Source organism: Periophthalmus magnuspinnatus, chromosome 13 (genome assembly GCF_009829125.3).
Source record: "Periophthalmus magnuspinnatus isolate fPerMag1 chromosome 13, fPerMag1.2.pri, whole genome shotgun sequence".
In the NCBI taxonomy this organism is placed as follows: Eukaryota; Metazoa; Chordata; class Actinopteri; order Gobiiformes; family Gobiidae; genus Periophthalmus; species Periophthalmus magnuspinnatus.
The window spans coordinates 16,495,158-16,515,368 of NC_047138.1; the positions used below are offsets into that span (position 1 = coordinate 16,495,158).

General features: G+C 37.8%; 1 protein-coding gene across 2 annotated transcripts in view; it reads left to right on the forward strand.

Annotated features, from left to right (window-relative positions):
* The window catches only part of dscamb (Down syndrome cell adhesion molecule b), a 170,081-nt gene that overhangs the window by 138,419 nt on the left and 11,451 nt on the right, over positions 1-20,211 (forward strand). For both annotated transcript variants that reach the window (XM_033976925.2, XM_033976927.2), the window contains exons 12-29: positions 1,699-1,895; positions 2,880-2,976; positions 4,311-4,439; positions 4,996-5,163; positions 5,964-6,034; positions 7,173-7,416; positions 8,173-8,319; positions 9,868-10,023; positions 10,102-10,235; positions 10,978-11,131; positions 11,719-11,836; positions 11,909-12,075; positions 12,304-12,402; positions 13,958-14,146; positions 15,726-16,016; positions 17,420-17,596; positions 18,308-18,338; positions 18,585-18,700. In XM_033976925.2, the coding sequence (XP_033832816.1) occupies positions 1,699-1,895; positions 2,880-2,976; positions 4,311-4,439; positions 4,996-5,163; positions 5,964-6,034; positions 7,173-7,416; positions 8,173-8,319; positions 9,868-10,023; positions 10,102-10,235; positions 10,978-11,131; positions 11,719-11,836; positions 11,909-12,075; positions 12,304-12,402; positions 13,958-14,146; positions 15,726-16,016; positions 17,420-17,596; positions 18,308-18,338; positions 18,585-18,700 (2,685 nt within the window). The remainder of the gene's footprint in view (positions 1-1,698; positions 1,896-2,879; positions 2,977-4,310; positions 4,440-4,995; positions 5,164-5,963; positions 6,035-7,172; positions 7,417-8,172; positions 8,320-9,867; positions 10,024-10,101; positions 10,236-10,977; positions 11,132-11,718; positions 11,837-11,908; positions 12,076-12,303; positions 12,403-13,957; positions 14,147-15,725; positions 16,017-17,419; positions 17,597-18,307; positions 18,339-18,584; positions 18,701-20,211) is intronic.

Here is a 20,211-nt window from a genome sequence, read left to right on the forward strand (position 1 = left end):
CTCATTTGTACCCAAAAATTACTATGCAATGCTGCCAAATCCTACTTGTAGAGGGTAAATGAGTAGGGGAAACAACTATAACATGGTTAAAAGCTCTGAAAAGCTGATTTTACGTAACAGGAAATACTTAGTTTCAGATTATAAAAAGAGCAAATGTAATCCATGTATACTGAATGCAACTTGAATCAGGAAGTATCACACTAGTGCAGTGTTAGCATGCTAGTTGTTAGAATTATCATGACAGCAAAACTCTGCTCTGGCCTCTGGAAGTTGTGAAAAATTACTATAAACTCATTGTGATGAATAATTAGTTTTAATGGACTAGTTCTGCTTACATTTGTTCATTCTTCATCTGGCATCCTAAAAAGAGAACGAGTGATGATTCTAAGCCAAATGTCCTTTTTGCAGGCAGCCTGGGTTGTTATAACTTGTATTGGCACATTATAGCTGCTTACAGTTATAATATTGCTTGAAAATGTCTACCACTACTGTCTGTGTTTGAATGACGGAATGGGAGAAACAGTTTTCCAGCTTAATGGAGGCTTAGTACATTTGTAAGTCATCTCTCTCTCTCTACTCTCTCTCCTTTCAATCACTCTCTCCTCCTGCTCTCACTCTTTCCCTTTCTCCCTCTCTCTTTGTTTCTGTCTTTCTCTCTCCCTCACACACTTTCTCTGACAGAGCAGGAGATATGCTGCTAATGAGGCTGGTGTGTGGTTACCCGGTACAGCCAGACCGTCTCGTACCCGATGGGAGGGAGGGGAGTTCAGGCAGGAGTCACGGCTTTCCTCTGCCTCTCCTCCAGTTAGCATCACATTAGCGCTATGTGTTGCTATCAAAGGCTGCACGGGAGTACCTACACAGCACACTTTTATTCTACCAGTCAAAGAGAGACAGGCCATGGAGCTCACTACAAAAGATGACAGAAAGCATTTAAATGTGTTGTCAGTATTTGTTTTGGTAGCAATGTGTTATGGATATATAGTGGCAAGTTGAATCTGATCTGCAAATAGTCAATAAACGGTTAGGTCAATAAACAGTTTTGGTTAGAGATCTTGAGGAGGGGTAAAAAGTTCTTGCACAGAATCACAGATCAACTGAATGTCTCTCTCCACTCTTTACTTATTATTATGCTTATGTCTGCCCTCTCCAATATAGATTTAAGTTCAGTTTGAAGTCCACACCAATAGATTTGGTACTTTGGGTAAAAGAAAACTTGGAATGATCTAATTCAGTCGTTCTCAAAATGGGGTATGCAAGGACTTTCTGATACAGTCCTCTGTAAACTTTTTGTCGGCTTTAGGTGAGTCCCCATTAGCAGATGTGTAGTTGTATTTTAGGCCTGGTTTAACCTAAGGTTTAGACCTTGACTTGTCTTGCTTTAGACCTGGTTAAGATTTGGTGGTACTCCAAAGGCCTAATATTTCTTTTTACGTGGTATACGTGGTGTGAACCACTGATCTAATAGTTATATATTATTAAATGATTCAGTATCTGTCACTTATGTAAATGCACCTGTTAACACCTGGTATTCACAAACATAAGCATAATCAGTTGACACTAGAACAGTGTTTATAATTTGTTCTTTCGTATATAACTGTTTCTTCAAAATGAACTACATATGAGTGAGGGTTCATAATTTGTCCGATTCTCTTCTAACCTTATATCTCTCTTGTGTTTTGTCCCTGCTCCACTCAGTCCCTGCCATGATCACGTCATACCCCAACACCACTCTGGCCACTCAGGGCGAGGAGAAGAGGATGAGCTGCATCGCCCATGGGGAGAAGCCCATCATGGTGCGCTGGGAGAAAGAAGAGCGCATCATCAACCCTGAGACCAGCCGCTACGTGGTCACCGTCAAGGAGGTGGCCGACGAGGTCGTCTCTACTCTAGTGGTGAGTGCGTCATGTCTGTGGAGGAGGACATGAAGTTGGGTCCAGAGAATTTTTTTTCTTAATATGCCATGACGTAAAGGCATGACATATTTCTCATGTCTGTGGGTCTAACTTAACAAACATGGGTCTAAAATGGATAACGACAGTCCCTAACTCAGCAAAATAGTTATCAGTTATGTTTATTCTACCATGTATTTATTGTTGTTATAATATTGTTGTGGGCCCATGCATGCAGGAGCATGATAACGACCCAGGCTAAACCAGGATCACCCATTTGTGGGCCATTCACTATGAAAAGGTTACAAACTGATGCAGCAAACTGATTCTGGAACAAACATGAAAACAGTTAAGACAAATGTAAATTAGAACAACTTTAAAGAGGGGGTATTACACAACTGTAGGGAAATTTACTGCTAACACGTAACATATTTAGATCACCATGTTACCTTTTAATGTTTTGAAAATGTGATTTTCACTGAAAACAACGTAATACAAATTTTTTGATATTCTGAGCCCCTCCCCCCCCTTTGCTTCCCACTTATCCCTACCCCTTCAGAGTGCTATCAAACTACTCCATATAGAATCAGGTTTGTGAAGTTGTAGTGTATTGTTTTGTATCATGCGTTTGTATATTCATGACCAATGGCCATATGAGAGCATAGGTTGCGCAGGTTTGAGGGCTGAGCCTTGAACAGAATCGTACTGCTAAACTTGAAGGAGGGTTTGAATAGAGAGATCCACCGGTTTACAGAATGGGTGATTTAAACAAGTGTTCTAGTCTGTATGGCAGAATTAATTATCTATTGTAAACTTTTTACCTTAAATACATTTTTCTAAAAACCTTTTCGGATTATCGCACATTCTATACATCATCAGGGTATCAAAGTCAGATAGTATCTTTCGAAATGTACTATTTCTTGGCTGTGACACATGAAAAAATTAGTGGTAAGTTGCATGTGTAATAAATAATCCCTATGCTCTCAGATCATGCCGACTGTTCGTGAGGACTCAGGCTTCTTCTCCTGTCATGCCATCAACTCCTTTGGTGAAGACAGAGGCATCATTCAGCTGACAGTGCAAGGTACGCCCCCCGCTGGACACCTTCTCCACTCTCACGCCTATTTCAGCTTTAGTTAGCTCTCCCAAATCCCTCCTGGACAGCTAATGTTCCCCTGTATCTGTTATGTAATCCATTCATTTATTAGCTTGACTGCTGCATACTGTGCACTCCTACCTGTGATTGCTCTTTGGGGAGAGGAGCAGACACGATTCAGCTGATGCATCTGTCTTGTCTGCCTGCTATGCTATTTGAGGAGCTTCATATATTTTTTCTTTTTTTACACATGTTTTATTTTTGACTAGTTATCAGGGACTGGAGGTTTAATAGGCACAATTCTTCCATACATTTCTAATAACATTAACTAGCAGGTTTGTATGAAATATAACAAATAGTGTGTTTAGCAGGGTAGAATAAGTTTAATAGATTATTATTATTATTATTATTATTATTATTATTATTATTATTATTATTATTATTATTATTATTATTATTAGAGTATCTTAGAGTTTCTTTGTCAATGGTCACATTTTTATATAGCGCTTTTCCGCCTTCAAGGCACTCAAAGCACTTTACATCACTCACCCATTCATTCATACACGCAGACACTGTGGGCCGAGGTGGTTTAAGTGTCTTGCCCAAAAACATGACAGCATTCATCTGTGGGAGCAGGAATTGCTAGCATAATATCAGGTTTAGATATAAAGTTAAGGCCTTGTAGGTTATGCACAAAATCAAGTAGCTACTGTGACTTCTGAATGAATACGTTGTTAGGCCTTTCACGATAACACATTTTGACCTGGGATATATTGCTGAAGTAAATATAGATGATAATCGTTAATATTGAACCCAAACCATAAAGCAGAATTATCCCTCAAAAAGTGTACACTGTTGTTAAAAAAACATGAGCTGCAATAAATAAATGCCAGAATGCAACAGTTAAGTAATGTGTATCTCTAATGAGTCCATCCAAATCTCTACAGTTCAAATTATATTATAATACAGAAAAATAACCAAAAATGTCCAATTAGTACAAAGAAAAAGTCCCCATGATAAATATTTACTCCCCAAAATTATTGTTCCATTTGTCATGTATGTGCAAGTCGATAGAGTAATCATTGTGACAGGCCTATGCTTGTCAACCAAAATGAAATGTACCAGCATTTTTACCTACAGTGTAAAATTCAGAATTGACAGAATTTTGCTATGGATTCTACTGGACAATTTAGGGATTCCGCAGGCATGTTGCTAACAGCATATTCACTCTAAAATCTTTATCCCCTTGACTGAATTCAACCTTCTTTTGCTACATTTCCACACAAACATATCTACTCATGTCTTGTTGATGTATTTTTCAGAGCCACCAGACCCTCCAGAAGTGGAAATCCGAGAGGTCAAAGATCGCACCATTGCTCTGCGCTGGACTATGGGCTTTGATGGCAACAGCCCCATCACAGGATATGACATTGAGTGCAAAAACAAATCAGGTAGACCAATCCCTAGACTTGCTCATAGAATATAGAAGAGGTAAAATAAACTTTTTTTCAAATTTACTTTATACCGTTAAAACATTTTATGAATTATCTTGAGGAAAAAATATCACAATTTCACATGACATGCTCATAGTAGTAGAAAAAATATGTAACCTTTTGTATTATTTTTCTGGCATTTCTAATAAAAACTGCAGCAAAATACTTTTAAAGTTTTTTCAAACAGAATTTTAGTTTGAAAAACTAAAATTGAATATTAAAAAGCAAGGAAGTAAATACTTCAAAAAAGATCCATAATATAAAACTCAAAATATAAGATACAGGTGCTTAGATGGCCGGACAACTGTAAAATGTGAGTAGTAATGTAAAATTTTGAATATATTACACTTCATACCAACTCAAAAAATGTAGAGTAGGTAAAAAACATCAAATCTGACCTTTAGTTAAAAATAAGTACTTTGTTTATTCACTGTACATTCTATCACTTAGTACCGCTATATTTATTAACTAGACCTCAAATTAACCCAGCCATTGTCTTTTCTGCCCCCTGTAGCCTCGTGGCTGTCAGCCCAGGTAACCAAAGACGTGTCACCACAGCTCAACCAAGCCACCATCATCGACCTGCACCCCTCCTCCACCTACAACATCCGCATGGTCGCCAAGAACATCATCGGCAACAGCAACCCTAGCAACGAGCTCACCATCACCACGGACGAAGCAGGTCAGACTAAAAGCATGCAGGGACATTCAAGCTGCTATTTCACACAGGCAAACAAAACACATATTTATTTAACTTTTTTTATTGGCACAAAATGTTTGATTTTCAAATGTAATTGTATATATGCAAGGTACAAAGCTCAGTGACATTTATCTTTTTGTAAAAATATTAGAAAATTCTTGATCACAACAATTTTTTATATTTCACTTTTTAATTTCTATTTTTGTAGACCAATAACAGCTTATAAAGTATTATAAACATTCCATTAGAATTTACCCCCTGTGCCACTGTTTTTGCAAACTCATTGTGCTTCCTGTTAGATTTCTTACGTTCAAATTAACAACTTAATTTTATAGATTTTTTGTGACAAAATTGGCTTAACCCATGCATGAAAATATTTGGTTGGCTCATAAACACATGGCAATTCAATTATTGTTTTAAAGTGTCCTTGTATATATGATAACAATGTTTTATGTCAGGATACATATCTGCCTTTAGTCATCTCAATCAGTGTTCAGTTTTCTTCTATTGCTGGTAATGTTCCCCACAGGCAAAACACACATTAAAATGGCCCATTTCACAGAATTCATTGCTAAAAATAGAGTAATAAAACCCATTTCCTCATAATTAAAGGTTAAGCTGATGATGGTGTTACGAGCTTGTCTGATTCTTATGGACTAGGCTCAGGATTTAGCAGGTGTGTAAATCACCCAAGATTCGGGAAAGAGCCGTATTTGTGGCTCAACAGCACCATCTAGTGAATACTGTGGTAATAACAATGATGGATGTTGTTTATCTCACAGCTCCTGATGGTCCACCACAAGATGTGACACTGGAGCCCACCTCACCACAGACCATCAAGGTTTCCTGGAAGGTATGTTTGAATATTACCACCAGACATTAAAAACTCCATATTTTTATCTTTACTTGGACTTAGACTCATTTGCATGTATGTATTCAAGTTGTATAAAAACTATTTACTACACTGATTTTGTGTTTATAGCAGTGTCTACAGCAGGGCCAGCCCAGCCTATAAGCAGACTAAGCAGCTGCTTAGGGCCCCAGGGCCACCAAAGGGCCCCTAAGAGCCCATACATTTATCTTTAAAATAATATAATATATAAAGTTTTATTGGACACAGGGCTGATGTGTTTACAACTGCCTCAACATTCCTCTAAAACAATTGCATTTGTTTTATATTTATAGTAGTAAAATATCTGCGGCTCCCTATATTTTTTTTGAGCCAGGCGAAGGTGAGGGCAGCTATGTTTTTACACCGATGCAAGGACCCTTTATAATGAAAATGTAAACCCACTTTCACCAACTGGAACACATTAAAATCCACCAGAAACAAAGAAAAAAAATTATCTAGAATTTTAAAAATCTTGCCCCTCCTTATATGTTTGTCTGTTGTTCTTGTGACTATGGTAGTTGTGACATTCTGGATGTTTTCAGTGTGATGTTGGTCATATAAATACAAATATAACTGGTCATGGTGATGAGGGCAGAGTCATAATGTTGTCAAATGTGAATCACCAATAGCTGAGCCAGGGGTCATCCACTGTCGGGGGCCCCAGAGACAAACTCAGCTTAGGGCCCCTGAAAACTAGGCCCAGCCATGGTTTACAGGTCTGGTCTACTCTATTAAAGTAGTTATTTACTATCATTTTTACAAAGCCTTTTTCTTTTGTATTTGACTGGTCACAACTTATAAGTATATGCTGTGTACGGGTCACTCTTTAGTGTAAATAAGATAATCTGATTTGGCCCAGATAAGTGTAGAACAAGTAACAGCTGCAGGTAAATGCCAAAAATGATCTAATTATTTTAGATGAATGAGCAAAAAAAGCTAAATAAAATAAAAACATATATTTGGATTAAAAACCTACAAAAGAATATAAACTTTAAGCTTACCAAAGCAATTATGTACTACAAGTTACTAATACTATATGTGGACACTATAATTACTATATTCCAGACTAATACTTCTATATTCATTTTTCCGTCTCCAGCCTCCACACAAACACCTCCAGAACGGGGTGATCCGGGGCTACCAGGTGGGCTACAGAGAGTACAGTCCTGGAGGCAGTCACCAGTTCATCATCCTGAGTGTGGACAGTACAGGGGACACCACCGAGAGCATCATCCTGGACAACCTCAAGAAGTTCACCCAGTACAGTGTGGTGGTGCAAGCTGCCAACAGAGCAGGGACCGGCCCCTCATCACAGCAGGTGGTCACCAAGACACTAGAGGATGGTAAGAATTTACTCATGTTCTGCTGGTGGTTTTCAGATTCTAGAATGTGAGGATGGGGGGCAAGTAACTAGATCCTATAAGTATGCATTTTAATAAAGTATGCATTTTAATAAACTTCATTTTAGCTGCAATGTCATCGGGAACCAGCAATATTTTGGTTTTACAATGTAGGAACATGGCTGTTTTTTGTAAATCTTGCAAGTTTTTGGTAAAGCCGCATACAATTATTCAATATATTGATTTATATAATATGTCAGTTATAACAATACTATAAGTAATCAAATCACAATAAAGTCCTATTGTACCAAAACACCTTAAAAATATAATAATGAAAACGTAACTTTTTTTAACAATTTTTTTGACTGTAACGCACACACTGACAAACTTGGCTTGTTTGTTTTCTTTGAGAGCCTTTGGACCCCACCCTTTAAATCATGGTGTCTTTTGCCATCTAGTGGACAGCTAGGAAACTACTTGACAAGATTATTTTAATAGACCAATATCCAAACAATATATACCTAATGGATAATAATAATCTACAATTTCATACATTCTGCAAACCTACAGTCTGTGATGGTAAGTGATATGTTAGTTATATGTTGTTTAATGTAGTATTCCTATCGTATATTTTTATTTTAAAAATTGTAAACATATATCTTTTGAATTTATAGAATCTATATATTCAATACTTTTTCTTTCATTCTGTGTTTTTATTAGTATTGTAATTCACATTTATACTCTCTCTCCTGTGTCCAGTCCCATCCCGTCCCCCAGAGAATGTCCTGGCTGTGGCTAAGTCCCCAGAGGTTATCTCCCTGTCCTGGATGCCTCTGCCCCGAGAGGCTTTGAACGGAAACCTGCAGGGCTACAGGGTCATTTACTGGGCCAACCTGCCTGATGGAGGTAACAGCTTAAACGACGCTACATGGAGCTTTGATTCATGTAGTTACAGGCTGGTGGCTACAATTGGATTTGTTAAATGTAAAGGGCGAAAATGGACATTCTTTTGTTTTTTATTCTCTTTGCTAAATTGTTGACAACTTAACAACTATGTTTTTGGTCATTTTCACACCTGTTAATGCGCTCTGTGGACCGACCTGAGTACCCACTGGTTTTAGGTTTGTTTACTTCACTTTTGGGTCGGTTCACATGCCCCATGCATGATTCATCCCAAACACCATGAGCATCAGCTGATTGCCAAACTTATTTCCATGACAATGTGCTTCAAGCAGCCAGAGCCCGTGAATACGCCTACGCTCACTCCCCTGGTGCTATAGGTGAAGGCAGTGGTCTTTTCTATCACCTGTGGAAAGAGAAAAAGGGTTTACACTGGTCCAAGCACACATCTCTCAGAGTGAATGCTCTTTTACATCGACCTAACTCGTGGCAGTACAAAAATGACCTGATAAGTTTAATTATATATTGTGTAACATTCCAGGCAAAGCAGTAATAGTGAGACAAGCAGAGAAGCAGCTGGTGGACCTTGCACCAGAAAAGTTACAAAGTGTGCCTTTAAAACAGCTGTAAAGTGCTGTAAAGGAAATTACTACTAATATCAATGGCTTCAGTTCATTCTATTATAATTTAGACAATAAACAATTGAAGTACAGAAACTGTTTGAAGTTAAAATAACAGCAAAATATATTAAATATATACTAATACAAATGTTAATACAATTAACCAAGAAAGCCTACCTAGTTATTGTAGAATGCCTTGGACATTCATAAGATTTCATATTTAATGTACTACACTGGTGTGTTGTGGTAAGGATCTTGCCTGCAGTCTGGCTGGTGTCCATCAATAATTCACAGTGCAATAACTGGACTAGGAGGATTGCCTCAGCGCTGACTGACAGGAGGGAGGAAAGAAGAAAGAGGTCAGAGAATGATATAATATTGTTGACAGAAATACAAGCCTTTGTAATCCAACACTGTGGTACACCTCATTTACTTTTCACTCATGTTTAGTGTTTCTTTCCATGGTGTAGATCAGGGGTGGTCCATGACATAATATAATATTATTAAGGTTTATAACTTACGGTTAAATTGTAATCAGTTACTGTAAGGAGCTCTCAATGTGCATGTTGACTCAAAATAGATATTCCTCCTTACAAATCTGACCCCCTGGAGGCCCATTTTACATTTTTAAGATTTTGCAGAATGAAATGAAAATAAATATTATCTGATATAGAATTACAAGGCATACTGTAGCCCATCATGCTACCAAGTGGGTGCTATATAAACAATAGCTTACTATATTTTGCAAATTAGAATCATCTGTTATTCTTTTATAGGTACTTTGGTTTTTCCCTTTCCTGTTTCAAGTAGATACTATGAACAAGTTGCTTAGTTATTTGACAGCTATGTAAACCAAAGATGTCAGTTGGTTGGTTGGCAAGTGCATCACAATCTCCCTCATAGTCTTATTTAATCAGTACCTTCTTTGTTTCAGAACTGGGTGACATCCGTAATGTGACCACTAGCATGCCATCTCTGGAGCTGGATGGTCTGGAGAAGTACACCAACTACAGCATCCAGGTGTTGGCCTTCACTAACGCGGGTGACGGGGTGCGCAGCGAGCAGATCTACGTGCGCACTAAAGAGGATGGTAAGCACACATGCAAGGCTCTCTAGCTGCTGTGTGAGGGGCTCTGGTGTGACTGGTGCTTGGTCTGTCTGGTTGCAGTGCCCGGACCTCCCGCGGGGGTGAAAGCAGCGGCATCCAGTAGTTCTGTAGTCTTCGTGTCCTGGCTGCCTCCGCTCAAACTCAACGGAATCATCAGGAAGTACATTGTGTTCTGCTCCAACCTGCACCCCATGGTAATAGCATTTGTATACCACGAGATCGCCGAACTACTTTTTCATTTCATGTTGAGTCATGTTATTGTATTTTAAAGGTGCATTATGCCACTTTTCTGGTGATAGTGTTTAAGTGCTTGTCACCATAGTGATGTTATGGTTTTACCTGAAATGTTCTACAGTATGGCTTTTCTTTTTTAAATACTTTCTTTAATAGTGACCAGTAACATCTCCATGGACACAAGCAAGCAGCATCCCCAAACCTAAAAAAGTGACATAGTGCATCTTTAATGTGAAATTACCTGATATCTTTAGGACCAATCCTCCCCCTCTATAAAATGTATAGCTCTTAATTGCCAATCATTTTAACCAGCGAAACAGTTAAAATTTGGTTCATATTTACTTAATCAACATATTTGTTTTTTTTTTTTTACTGACATTAAAGGTGGCTGAAGGAAAATATAATAAAATTTAACTGAATAATACAAAATTGCAATTTCATGTAAATATATTAAATTAATTATGATTATATCTTGAATTTTATCTTGATGTCATCTCACAACCCAAAGCTCAGGACCCACATTAGTCTTATCAAGCATAACCCGTCTAACACGGAGGCTTTCATTATAAATCCATGCTTTTCTATTGAAATTGTCCAAGTACTATGTTGCTGTTTTTTCCTTTTACTTCCCTTACCCTTTTTAAACTGCTGGTGTTTGACAGTGGTACATGATTCCCTCCTCTCTCTCTCTCTCATTTGCAGGTGATGAGTGAGTTCGAGGCATCTCCAGATGCGTTCTTCTACAGGATTCCAAACCTAGCCCGGAACAGACAATACAACATTTGGGTGGTGGCTGTGACTGCAGCTGGACATGGCAACAACAGCGAGAAGATAACAGTGGAGCCTCTGGCCAAAGGTGCTAAGGAGAACGCTCACACATCACTTAATCACAGTCACTGTATATACTCTTGCTTGTACCTCCTGACCTTTACTACGACTAAATAATGACTAAATATAAAGAAATATAAGAAATATACCAAAAAGGCTTAAAACACAAAATACACAGCAGAGACTGAACCAGTATTAAACTCCCGAACTTCTGTAGACAAGTGCTCTTTAGAAAGGGTTCTTTTTAACTTGAAAATATTTAAGAAGTTGTCTATAGGGTAGAATCTCAAAAATGCTTTTAGAAAATTAGACAAAAAACAAAGTGTCTCAATCTGTTTCGAAAAGTGCATGATTGTCAACGATTAGCTTTTCTAAACAGATAGAGTGCCTTGGGTTTTTTGTTGTCTGATTTTCTATACACATTTTTGAGATTTTACCCTACAGACAACTACTTAAACATTAATAAGTGAGGATATTGTGAATTGGTTACAATAATAGTTAATAAATCTTCATTAATAGAGCAATGGTTGTAGTAACCGTGGTTCTGCATATTTAGCTGTAGCTAATTGCATGTTCTTTTCTGTAATGTAACTGACAGAGGTCTTTTGCTTATAGCTCCAGCCCGGATCCTTACCTTCAACGGCACAGTGACCACCCCCTGGATGAAAGACATTGTACTGCCATGTAAAGCCGTGGGCGACCCCCCTCCCACCATCAAGTGGCTCAAGTTAAAGTACATCACAAACTCACTTTGTCACATTTTGTGAACAATTCAGGAGAATAAAAGTATATTTCCTTCATGCAGCACCAATGGGACCCCCACACCTGTCCTGGTGGATGGTCGGCGCAGTGTCCATGGCAACGGCAGCTTCACCATCCGGACTGTGAAAGCTGAGGATTCTGGGAACTACAGCTGTGTGGCGAGCAACAACTGGGGCTCAGATGAGATCACGCTCAACCTGCAAGTTCAAGGTTAGAGATACAGGTTTTGATGGTTTCCCCAAATATGGGGAGTACTACTTTTACTTCTACAGTAACAGGGTTTAATAACAGTACATGTAATGACTTAAAAATACTTTCTCAAAAGAGGTCTGAGTATTTCAGTTGGATTGTTCAGAATTCAAGTCATAGCTAGGCATCAAAGTGAGTAAAGAATCCTGTCACATTATATTGAACTTGTGATGTGTTTATCATACCCAGTCCCTCCTGACCAGCCACGCCTTACTGTTACCAAGACAACCACTACATCCATCACGCTGTCTTGGATACCAGGGGACAACGGAGGCAGCTCCATCAGAGGTGAGCTTCGAAACTAATTTTCATATTTTTCACTTCTTCTAAAGTAATATTTAGAAGTAACACTACTCTTGGGTATTGAGTCGGCTGCAATTCATAATAAATCAAGTGACAAAACTATATATTGATTTAAAGGTGGTCAAAGTAGCTTGCTTGTGTTCGTGGAGATGTAATTGCATTGCTGTTCCAGTATGGCATTAAACTTAAGCAAGATAAGCAGGTGAGGCAACCAGGCCAATTTACTGGTCAACAATCCGCTCACATTACAAATGCATCTTTTTTAAGTAAAAGGTGATTTTTTTGACAACTTGTCCCACCTCTTTTTATGTCTGATATGCGAAGACCATTCCTTTTTCTACCATCTACAATCTGACCTCCTCTGAGACCTGAGTTGGTCTCTTGTCATTATGCTGCAGTGGGTGTGGTAAAGCGTGCAGTCCTAAAAAGCAGATTAAAAACAGCGGAACAGATTAGAAGTGTTTAAGAACAAGATTAAAACGCTCCATCTTAAAGAACAGCCTTTGGAGGTGATTTATCATCGCTCCTGATCAAACATCTTTTATCTCAGCACTGCTCATTATAATGTTGGTTTGTCTCTGCTAAGAATGTATCTTTAAGACAAGTGTGCAGTGCGTGTGGTAAAGAGTGGTAGTACAATTTTTATATAATTTCACATAAAATTTTACAAAAAAGAAACTTAGTTTGGATAGTGATAGTTGATGATATTACACAAGTAGTCTCAGTAATAGTCACTGGTTAGCAATGATGCCCTGTCTGCTTGATATGGTAACACTAAACCATTAGTATGGCATATTCATCTACATTTCAAAGTGAAGATTGCAAAGACTATGAGACAACCCATGGATGGACTGTTTGAGGCTGCATGCCACAATAACACCATGCTATTGGTCAAGAACATCACCTCTGACCCGAGCCATGTTCTAAACACAGAATATGTGCTGTTACCTGCAGGCGTAGATACTATATGCTATGCTTTAACAGGCTCAAACAGTCCTTCATACATCACTTTATCCTGAAGCAAAATGAGGAGCTTAATCCATAAAATCAATGATGCCATGATGAACAGAAGACGTCTTTGTACAGTTGTCCGTCGTGTTTATGTCTGTGTGTGACAGAGCTGCTGTGTCATTGCGAAACAAATTTCGGATCTCTGATCAATACAATAAGGCATTATCTGTCTGAATAAGATAAGTGCCTTATTTTTGTAGGCCTTGGAACCTCAGGATGTACAGGCTATTTCCTGTTATTCAAAGACTAAACAAAACAAACTAATCACATGAATAAAATAAACAGTAACAGTGGTTATTTGTGTAATACTTAAGAAATATGTAACATAGTGACTAATATTAATTGCACATCCTTTTTTGTTAGAAATGCTGTTATTTTCATGTTGTTGCAGTATTTGTTTAGTGATTTCACAAGTACAAACAGTATAATAATGGCAGTAGCATTCACCACATTCACCATGTTTTGACATCTCTACCCCCTTCTGGTCTGTATAAAGGTCTACATGTTTAACCAGTATTATTTGGTGCAGGTTACATTCTGCAGTACTCAGAGGACAACAGTGAGCAGTGGGGCAGTTTTCCCATCAGTCCTAGCGAGCGCTCCTACCGTCTGGAGAACCTCAAGTGTGGCACCTGGTACAAATTTACCCTGACAGCTCAGAATGCAGTGGGACCGGGGCGCATCAGCGAGATCATCGAAGCAAAGACTCATGGGAAAGGTAGGCCCATCATGCAGAAGCGCTGTCACTGCATCGGTAAGCACTTTAACACAATGTGAGAAGGTGCTTATTCAAGACCTTATACACTTTGATACTAATTTTGTTAGTATTTCAGAGAACTAAGGAACTACCAAAATTTGTCACCTTTTTAACAGCAATAATACAATGAAAAGAGGAGACAAGCAAATGAGCTCTTTTGAACCAAGAATGATGGGAAGCTTTAACCTTCCTTATAATATTTGTTAAAAAAAAAAAAAAAAAGTTTGAAAATTAAGTAGGAATTATGTGAGCAGTATTTACCATTAATACTGTGATGCCCCATATGGATCTTTTCCCCCATAAGTGAAGTAAAAGTACAGATACAGAGGTAAGAAAAAAGTGTCACATGAAAAAAATCTACCAAAAAAAATAACTCGCTCAAATCATATGATTTACTTTTCAGTCCAGTTCAAAAATGAAGTGGAGTAGAAAGTACAGATACCTGCTCTCAGAGTGAAGTGAAAGTAAAAAATATCCAAAAATTGACTTAAGTAAAGTACAGATAACTAAAAATGCTCCTTAAGTACAGCACTTTACTACTTGTACTTCATTACCATTCAACACTGCACATAATCTACCAACAACTTATACTTATGCTTTTTGATCAGTAGTGGCAGTAAGTGGCATTTATACTCCAAAATTGTATTAAATAAAATTATTCAAATATGGATCGCTTGTGCGGCCATAGTCTCAGTATAAACCTTTGGGAAACACTGGTGGGTAACTACAATTTCTGTGGTATGCGTTTTGTGTATTTGTGTATCTAATCAGATGTAAATGTGAACTAGGTGGGAACTAAGCCCAATCTAAGTCAGGGCTAAAAACAACGTTTTGTCAAGTCCTCATTATGAGTTAATTATGGTAGCCTGCTCATATCTTTAAGAACATTATGATAATCTATATGGAACCAGTGGATTTAAAGAGAAATATCCATAACATTCATTGTCTAGTTGTTGTCCTTTGATCCTTCCTATTAATAGATAAGGCTATTGTGGCCCCCTATAGGTTAATTACATTACATTACCCCTAATCTAAAAATAATGCATCATGACTAGGGATGTGACAAGATCTTGTGTCACAAGATCTCACGAGATAACACACACATGAGGAAACTGATCTTGTGAGATTTGTTTTCCATGTGTTTGCAGATGGATAGATATAGACATAAAAAGGATTATGTGCTAGTTACACCTCTTGAGAAGCTGAAGTTCCAAAAATACAATGACAACAAAATATTCAGTAAAATAATTAAAACATTGTGAGACCAAAATTGTTCACTGGATTGCACTATTTAAGTATTATTAATTATGTCAAAGTCTTTTTAAAATCTCATAAAGTCTCATTCTAGTGGATCCAATGTTGTGTCTCATTGCATTTTGTGGAAATTGTGTCTCGTCCCATTCCTAATCATGACTAAATGGGAAAATCCACCCCAAATACCACAGTTTTAACATTATGACACTATAATACTAAAAGTCATCTACATCTGCCACATTTGCTCACTATCTGGTCAATTTTGGCAATCTCTCCTTCTCCACAGAACCCCAGTTCGCCAAAGAGCACGAGCTGTTCACCAGCATCAACGCGAGCAGGGCGCGGCTAAACCTGGCTGGGTGGAACAATGGCGGCTGCCCCATCACCTCTTTTATCCTGGAGTACAGAGCAGTGGACTCAACTGCCTGGACCACAGCCCAGCGCACTTCCCTCACCAAGAGCTATATTCTCTACGACCTGCAGGAGGCCACGTGGTACGAGCTGCAGATGAAGGTCACCAACAGCGCCGGTTCTGCGGAGAAGAGGGTCACGTTTGCCACGCTCAATGCAGACGGAAGTAAGTGTGTGTTTGGGAGTCACCACAGGAATACAGGAAAGAGTGGTAGCACTTTGTAATATCTACATCTAAATTTTACTTAATGAAGCAGGGACAGTGATTGAATTCATCATGGACAAATGGTTTATGATTCAGTTGTTGTAACTATATAATCATGGGTCAGGAGTGGGAATTATTTACTTTTTAAGAATAATAATTAAAGTGTAGTCATTATGTGTTACCAAAACATCCCTTTATTTATTTATTTATTTATACATAGGATAATTTATAGGAAAATCACAACTATTATACAGTGAACTTGTAAAACTATTGGACTGAAAGTTCATCCCCTAAATTCCTCACTTTCCCCGTGTCTCTGAGAGAGACACTCACATATGACATCCCATCCTATATATTCAAAGTAATATTATGATAATAATGTCTTGTGGGAGCAACAATAGTATAGTAACCTAAAATAGTAGTGAAAGTACATTAAGTCTGTGAAGTGTCTTGCCAATGGACACAATGGTGGCAAGCATTATCACTTGCAGTATTTGAACCTTCAGCCTTTGGATTAGCAGGTGAATTTCTCTCCACAGTAGTATTATTCTATTAATGTAGCCACATATAACACTTACATGAACATATTTATACATTCCAATCAAACACAAACAGCTATTTCTACTATTCAGCAAAATACTGCAGAAACAATTACAGTGGAGATAGAAAAAGTTTTTAATAGAAAAGAAAAGGGGGGGGGGGGGATTGTGTACATCAGGTCATTGCAGTCATGCTAACAATACAATCATTCTGCAAACACTGCACATTTTATTTTTTACTTTTCTTTCTCAGTCTTTTTCCGTTAGTCTCTGAGAAGTAGGCTGTTTTGTCAGCTTTTTTGTAACATGCTGCTGACAGGTATTCTTGGAATAAATCTGGGGAAAAAACAGAGATAGCTTCGGTGCCTAAGGCTGGAGATTGTACCAGTAATACCAAAAGCCTATAGGGCTCTATGGGACTGTGGATTACATTCATTTTTAAGGCTGTGGCTGGCAAGTGCTAGCTTGTCGTTCAGTACTGATCTAAACAACATTGGAGTGGAGAGAAAATGGGTTACAGTTTGCGCTAGCATGCAAAAGTAAGCACTGAAGACAGTTCCAAATAAAATAACTAAAGAAACAGCAATGGATGAATGTAAATCAAGTTACATTTTATTTGAATGATTGGTTGACTGCTCATGTACAGACAGGGAATTGCCATATTTGGTGAGCAAATACGGGTGGGTGTCTTTCATTTTATTCTCGACAAATGTAGAACACAATAAACCATACATTGTCACAAGTAAAGGACGGCACACTCCAACACATGAATATGACATAATTTCCTGTGATGCATTGATGTAACTCTAAATCTTTATTGTGTAGGTACCATCCCGCCATTGCTGAAGACTGGAGACCCTATCTCAGACAACATGTCGGGCAGTGGGGGTCTGAAGATGGTGGTGACTATCACATCCATCCTGGTGGTGGCCGTACTGGTCTTCATCATGCTCATGGTGCTGAAGAGGAGGAGGAGGGAGCAGAGGCTCAAGAGGCTCAGAGGTAATCTTAGATTTAACACACTTTTGGGACACAATATTTGACTTAATCTTTGGTTTTGTCACTTTTGAATGTTTGACTTTTGTTTCATGATAAAAATAGAACCAAAGACATGCACCCATACAATCTATTGTTTCTCTCATCTAATCTGCAATTTTATACTTGATCACTTTATTGTAAGGCTTGACATTTATTGTAGCCAAGTAGTCCATTGCTGTGAAATTTGGCTGCTAATCTATTCCACTGTACTAGCTAGCTGTTGAACATACCACCACACATTATATATATATATATGTATATATGTATATGTATATATATATATATATATATATATATATATATATATATATATATATATATATATATATATATATATATATATATATATATATATATATATATATATATATATATATATATATATATATATAAAAATCTGTCAGCTGTCACCATCTTTAAAACACTATGAGAACCTACATGGAAGCAATGGATTTCTGTCAAATGAACGTACCATTCATATTGAGCTAACTCCATTTCACGTGTCCAGTTATTGAGAAACATTCACTTTATATTTGAACGTTGTCTAGTTGTCCTTTCATCCCACATTTTGCTAACACCATACAAAAGTACTTGTCCTGTGTATTTCCGCTGCTGTGGCTTATCAAAGGGGACAGCACTATTATGGCATTAACCGCCTCTCTGCTGACTTCACAGATGCCAAGAGCCTGGCAGAAATGCTGATGAGGTACGTAGCTTTAATTTTAATTTATGCTCACCGCTTTCCCTCGAACACCCAACATAAATCACTGTACGCCGGCAGTTACGTTAGCTATCACTAAAAATCAGATATATTGCTCAGTGGATACGCTGTCTCCACTGCCTGCTTATCACTACTTATCAACTTAAATGGAATTGAATTAGCATTTGTGCAATACAATGCAAAATCATCCACCGGGGAGTGTAATGAATTTCTCCTGTTAATGTTTGGCAGTAAAAACACCAGGACGCCCGACACGGTGAACAAGCAGCCACAGCCGCTCCGAATGCACATCGACATCCCCCGAGCTCAGCTGCTCATCGAGGAGAGAGACACCATGGAGACAATTGGTAACTACTGTACACTGTCCTGAAGCATGCATTGTAAGATAATTCTCCTCCTAGGTACTCGGAAATAAGGTAATGTATCTTAAGTCATCTCACAGTACAGAAAATTACTTTTACTTTTTTATGAGAGGTACTAAGGTTTTTTTTTAGTAATACAGTTAGCAAACTCTTCAACTCAAAAATGAATAAGCACATAACTATTAATCTGGAGCATAACTTAAATGATGTTACTTTCTATTAGGCATGGGACAATATTATGTGAAAATAATTGTGATTAACAATTATATCACGATAATTATTAAAGTTGCTGATAGTTATAAAAAGATTGAGGTCACAGTTTGCCTTTTAAACACAGTAGTGACACTGAACACAGAAATATGAATTGATAACCTCATAGAAGAATCATATGTTCTTGAACACATGTTTGTAGAGGTCTAAACTACAGAGAAAAAAGTTTTATATATATATATATATATATATATATATATATATATATATATATATATATATATATATATATATATATATACACACCATGTTTTTGACGAGGTATCATCATTATAACATGGCTTAAAACTCACAAGAACCCATTTTGTGTAATGTAGGCTGTTTGAATTCCCCTTAACCCTAGAACACTTTCGCTATAAAAAGTTACACCATCACTTTTGCCGGGTAATTTTTACCCGATATAATATACCCAACAAAAAGTACTTGTCGTAAAAAATAGATCAAAATATGACAACACTTGATAAATTAGAGTGCTTTTCTTTTATTTTCAACTGTGGTATGTGTAACAAAATGGAAAGTAAAAACATAGGAAGATCCTACAAACATGCTCGAAAATTACTGAAAAATGTGGAATTTGAGAACAAAAAAATTCCAAAAAAAAAAAAAAAATGATATAGGAATCTTGGTCTTTGGTCCACCCATTCCTGAGACATGTGAGACTTCCCTGGTGAAGGCACAGACTCCTTGGCACGCAAACAGCTACAAGAGAGAGGAACAAAAAATAGTATTTTTTCAGTGTGTAAAAATGACCACTTGATTAAAATATTGTTTTCACCATAAGAATTCACTTTGAAATCACCACTTTGTGATATATATTCATAACCACTGCACTAAATAAGGCTAGCATACACATTCCAAGAACATTCTTACTTACCTATTCCTTACATGCAGTCAGTACACACAGGGTAGTAATGGCGCGGACACATCGGTCGACGGCAGACATGGCACCTGTGCCGTGTCTTCCTGTCCGAGCCTGCGGGGCAATCAGCACACCTTGATTTGGTCCTCAAAAAATAATGTGAAGCACTTCTCAGGGGTATCAGCATTTGATGCTTCTGGTGTTGGTCATGGTGCAAAAGCAGGCATAATATTTCGTGCAGCTGTCCTGGTAGCTGCCAATGTCTGAGGCCGAGAACTCCACTGGAAACCAGAACTACTTTTGTAAGAGCTGTGTTCAAGTCTCACAATATTGGCCTCACCATCATTCTCATGGAAACGTCCTCTCC